At 34.8% G+C, this 6,000-nt stretch overlaps 1 protein-coding gene across 1 annotated transcript in view; it reads right to left on the bottom strand.

Moving 5' to 3' along the window:
- The window catches only part of KIF18A (kinesin family member 18A), a 42,564-nt gene that overhangs the window by 14,449 nt on the left and 22,115 nt on the right, over window positions 1-6,000 (bottom strand). Inside the window, exons 11-12 of the mRNA XM_009892684.1 lie at window positions 5,764-5,885; window positions 4,176-4,414 (exon numbers count right to left, since the gene is read on the bottom strand). Coding sequence (XP_009890986.1) covers window positions 4,176-4,414; window positions 5,764-5,885 — 361 coding nt within the window. The remainder of the gene's footprint in view (window positions 1-4,175; window positions 4,415-5,763; window positions 5,886-6,000) is intronic.

Genomic DNA, 6,000 nt, shown 5'->3' with positions numbered 1-6,000 from the left:
ATAAGCATTTTTATATAAGGAATAGTGGCCACTGTGTAGCACATGGCTAATATTTTTTTCCACCTTCATGCAAAACACTATTTCCTTCCCAACATCTTGAACAAATTATAAATAATAAAATATCAACACGCCAAGGTGTGAGGGGATCTGTATAAATCTTCCTTTTTATTTGTTCACTAAGTTCTTAGGTCAGCTCTTGCTAACATTTGCCAAGCATACTTCTGAGATGACTTTAGGGAGAAGGAATTGGATTCTTGAATAATTTATTTCATCTTTAAAGGAAAAAAGAAATTACTACATCCCTCCTATTTCTGATTGGGATGTTGCCTTTGTACTACTTCACATTTTCCCATGATAATGTATTTTTTCTGATTTATGTTTTTTTTCCTTGATACACATTCTGCAGAGGAGAAATGTATTTCCATAACATAATACCAGCTAATAGTTAAAAACATTTTAAATGCGAATTTAAACAAACAATTGAAGAAGAGCTATTTCATTGCATTTATTTAGTGTTCAACAGAAAAAAATTTAAAACACTGGTAAGTGGATTACTTTTTTCTACCACACCTCCCAAGATGTATGGAAATGATTGTGTCAACACCAGTTTACCATTTTAGGTAAGGATACATTAATATTAAAGTGATACTGTAAAAATATTTGAAAAGAGTATTTTTTTCTGAGCAGGGCTGCTACTGTTCACATTTACTTGTTATCTCAATGTTTTAAGATTAAATAATTGCATGTCCAATTAATAATTTCTAGAACTTTATTCTAACTTTCTCCAGTATGCAAAGCCAGTTGTCAATTCAATTCCAACTCAATTTCAAATTCAAATGTCTAATGTCAAGTCCTCAGTACTTTAGTACCTAGCAGCAATATGTTTTATTCTGTACAATGACTTACGTTTAGAAATTTTTGTATAATGGCTATCTGCTGAACGGTTAGTCTCATACTAATAAGCAGTATTGAGGGGAAAAAAGCTGTTGAAAACGTATTTTATGTTAGCTAACCAACTTAAGCTTCCAATGAGAGAGAGGAAGATTCTTTGTGAAGATTAAAAACCTTCAGTACTTTGGAAAAAAAAAATAATTCTGGCAACCTCCCTTAGAAGTATCAACACACACACATTTATACAACTAGTCAAAAGCAAACAAAGAGCACACAATCAAATGAAGAGCTTAAAAAAAAATATTTATAAATGTCTTGTTAGAAGTTATCTTAACCTTTCCTGTAAAGGTCACAAAATTTGGACAATAGTTGTTTCTACCATGTTTTCGCCTGCATCTAATAAGAGGGCAAAAGGAATGAAAGTAATGTCTATTTCTTTTTCAAAAGAACAAGTAAACAGGAATAAAAATACCACAAAAGATTTCTATTGGGCATGTTCAGGCAAAGACATCCTTTAGAGCTGAAAAAAAGTATACCTTAACTGAAAAATATGGTGTCCGTTTACTTAAGTGAACATACAGTTCAACAATTTTTAGAACAAGAGAATAATTGGAAAACCTCTACATAAGACTTAAGACAACCCCTCAAATTATGTCTAATTACTTTAATGGAATGAAATGTTTATGCCTTAAAAGTTCACATGCAATTTAATAGTTACTTTATTGTTAATTTCAGTAAGAACAGATCTTACAACACAGGACTTCAAGAAAGGTGGAATAGCAGTAGCTTAATCAAGAACTCTAATGAAGCTTACTAGCGTCAGGAATTAAAATTCACAACAATGATAACCCACATATGACAAGACAGAAACTCTATGATCAAAATTTAGTGAGAAAGTATATAATACAGTTTAGTGGATCTGTATTTGGGTATATCTCCCTACCTATTCTGCAGAAAGAAAAGTCCCTCCCAAAGGGAAAAAAAGTATATAAAATATACGTCTATGATCTAAAATAAATACCAGCTAGGAAAATGGCTTCATGTTTGCCTTGCACATATACAATACTGATCTCCAAGTGAAAACCCATGGCATAACTCTTGGATTCTTATTTTACAGGTGGTTTAGAGAAGTTTGCATTTTTTTCCTTCTTCAGTCACAGACATAATTCCACAAATCCAATCTTAACACATCATAAATACCATTATTTTAGGGGTTTGGATTTTTTTTAAATAATAAAATTAAAATTTTTCAGGCAGATAATCACAGTAAATTATAAATTAAAACATAGGCATATATACACACAGACAAAACATGATTTGAAAGTATGGGGCAGATTTCTGTAATCCGAACTGCTAGCACTTAAGATTCCAGTGTTCTAGCACTGAAAAGAAAATGTTACAGTATTTGAGTTCTCAGATGAGTTATGACGGGAAACAACCACCACCTCCAAAATCCTTCACTAATCTGCTTTGCCATGACAGAATAAACAGACTAGAAAAACAGCTTTAAAAACTGTATTCTTTTTCACTTAAAAATAGTGATAAAGCAAGAAAGGGAACCACTACCTTTTATTTCAATGCCTTTCATAAAGCTTTGCAGAATATATTTCCATTCTGTTACCACAGTAGCATCATGGTTCCTAATGAACGCAATCCCACAAAATGCAGATACTTATGACTACCATGATTTTCCAAAAAGTTGCCAGCAATCCAAGATCATATCCAATTTCTTTCTATGGAAAATGAGAATGGAGCAGAGTGGAAGAATGCTGCCATCCGCCGAGGTCTGCTGCCCTATTCCAAGAAGGAAGGAGAAACGGGCAAGCTAACAACTGCTTCCAACCTTGCTGAATCCTTGACTAGCACAGGCAGAACAGGAAGCATAATCATGCAAATCTGCAAACTTTCTTTTCCTTCTCTCAGAAAACCCAAAAGCAAACCCACACCAAAAAAAACCCCTCCAAACACCCCCCCCCCAAAAAAAACCCAACCAAACTCAGCTCATCCTCAACACTGTCTGACCTTTACATTGCAGACCGTGAAATCCTGGGAATCAACTATCTGGTATGATCAATAGCAATACAAACACATGCCAAAAATCACATACACACTTAATGAGAACAGAGGTAATAAATGGTTTTGGCAGAATAATTCTCAACTCCAGAGCACGCTGTGTAGAGGAAGAAAGCTAAAGAAAGCAGGGAACTAATTTCACAGTGCTCCAGGGGTCAATGCTCTTCCATGGCTACCAGCTTTTGAGAAGCTGAAGTATTACTTATCTGCTTTTCCCTTGTTACCTATGGATGTCATTCAATGTTATGGATTACTAGCTATAATCAGAAAGCCCCAGTGTGTTCAGTGCTGCCTATCCAGAGCACAAGCTACCAACATTGGCCCACAGCAGCTGCGCTACCAGGCTGAGATTTTGCCTGTCATCCATCAGAACGCGCTTCCCGTAAGGATTCTTCAGCCATTTTTACCCAGGCTATACTCCAGGGCAACTCACTTTACAGCTAAAGAAGAAAAGACAGCTACACAGAATAGACTGTTTCAGTTGGAAAGGACCTACAATGATCATCTAGCCCAACTGCCTGACCAAATTAAAGCATGTTATTGAGGGCATTGTTCGAATGCAAAAAACACTGACAGGCTTGGGGCATTGACCAGCTCTCTAGGAAGCTTGTTCCAGTGTTTGACTGGAACATTAGAGTTATAGGGAAGAAACAGGGCCAGCAGGATACAACAGAGCAGTCAATTCCATAGAAATAATGAATCTTTTGATTCTTAGAAAAGTAAACTTATAAAATATTGTACTAAGTTGATTCCGGGTCAGCCTGTAATTAACAGGAAATCTCATCCCCCACAAGGCTATTAATTCAAACTGAGCAAAACTCCAGTAGCTGCTTAACTTTTCAAATCACTAACAGAATTATAATACTTATTGACACTATGATGCCTTTTCCATCAATGTCATGTGAAAGACTCAAATGGAATTACTAATAACACTCATAGGACCTAGCAACAGTGCTATATGGCGTACGTTCCAACAAGAGAATAAGTTATCTGTTGGCAGAGTGTGTATAGCCATTGAATATGTCAACTTATTTCCTATATCCAAGTAAGAATGGTACATAACTTACAGAAAGTGGGTCTGAGGCTTGGTTTTACATTTGGCTTCTATATTTGCAGAAGTGTGCATCCACGGTGTTTAAGGATGACATATAGCTTTTGCAGGAGACATTGAAAAGTATTTCAAACAGAGAACACATTACTTGTATACTTACGGCACGGGGTGTTTGGTCTGTTCACAAGTTGTGGGAATGCAAAGATAGCTGACAACTTTAGTTCATGGTTTTGATTTTGTTCTTTTTCTTCAGTCTGGTCAGCCCAAACTACTGATTTTTGTCGTTGAATCAGCTGCTCAACCTCCCCAAATTCAGTCTCAGTTAAATTATTTGTCAACCCAGCTTCTTTCAAAGTCAGGTATTGCTTGCGAAGAAATGGAAGCAAAGTATTTAGTACTCTGTAAAACAACAAGAGGCGAGACAAATGTGACTAAAATCATAAGTAATCTGATCCTTACTAGCACTACCACTATTAGGAACAGGAGGGATTTTTTCTCTACCCCCCTCCCCCCAGGCTCTGTAGTGTAACTTATTTTAATTTATTTTCAAGGAATACCATAAAACAGAGAGGAAATTTTCATTACTAGTTGAGTGATTTTTCCCTTTTGCAAAATCTTGTATTTCACTGTAAGCATTTATCAAGTAGTTTTTCCTCAGCATTCAAGATCTTCAGTACCTCAAACGCCACAGAAATAGTCAGTATATTTTGATTGAGTTCTGACTTTCTAAAATTAAGTATCAGAAAAAAGAAAAGTATGAACCAAATAATGTTGTTTAAACCCAAGCACATCTTAATTAGATGTGTACAAAACCTTATTAGAAGCCTAGTCCAAGTAAATTTAGATACTAGGATCTTTAATTAAAGAATTAAAGAAGACTTACACAGAACTGTAAACCAAATTAAAGTGACAAAAGTTTAGGAATCCTATATGCAAACAGGAAATAATTAACTATGGAGTCAGTTGCAGGACTAAACAGTAGGTTCGAGCAACAGGGAAAGGGATATGTATATAAACACCCAAGAAGCATCTTTAATTATGAACAACATAGCTTTAAAAATTTTGCTTTTAGTTTTTCAGGTTTATTAGTTTTTGTAATGTTTATGGTAACAGCCTTTTCTCCAGAGGAGGAAGAAAAGCTGGCTATTTCATTTTGGAATGATTTAATTATAAATTTAATATAGTTACTTGCTGCAGATTTGCAATTACTTCCTGTTCCTTACGTCACACTGAAAGCCAGTCTCCAACATTTCAGAGACTGGTAATAGAAGAGCTAATGCTTACCTGCAAGTTCAGCTTTTTTCAGTCTGACTAGCTATATGACAGTTTAATGGTGACCATTTTCAATACAGATAAATTAATGTCTACAGTGCAGGGAATTAAAAGAAAACACAAACACTTATAGAAAAATCAATACTGCTATTCAACACAGAAGAAGAATATAAGACACCACGATCTATTGAACAGTTTGTAAAAAATATGCAAAGAAGAAAATGAAATACAAATAAGGAGGACTAGAGTATCCTTGCAGTTTCTGTTAAACAATGGTAGATATAGACCAATACTGATGAAGTGATTATTATTTTACATATCTTTTTGCTTAAGAAAACACAATTCTAACCTTGAAAAAAAGTTTGAGAAAAATCTTGCTTCTGTTTCAGCTAAAACTAAATTCTATAGATATGTCTTCTGAAGTTACAAATGTCAGAACAGAAGTCTTATCAAGCCTGCTATAAAACAATACTTACTTTTCTGTCTGCTTATAGTGCTGATCTTGAAGGGACACCAGAGATAACATGTGCTCAATCTGGGCTTTCAGGTCCTTAACTTCTAGGTTTAAATGGCAACACTGCAGATCTTTACCAAGTTCCTTGAGAAATTAGCAAGAAAAAAATCCAAACAACCGGACATCAAACTGAAAGTGATAAACTAAAATAATATTAATTCATCCTATATTGAAAAGTAAAGATGAAGTGGATCTATAT

Source organism: Charadrius vociferus, unplaced genomic scaffold (genome assembly GCF_000708025.1).
Source record: "Charadrius vociferus isolate BGI_N301 unplaced genomic scaffold, ASM70802v2 scaffold19, whole genome shotgun sequence".
Lineage (NCBI taxonomy): Eukaryota > Metazoa > Chordata > Aves > Charadriiformes > Charadriidae > Charadrius > Charadrius vociferus.
Note: the sequence above shows the minus strand (reverse complement) of the source record. Positions and strands in the feature narration are given on the sequence as shown.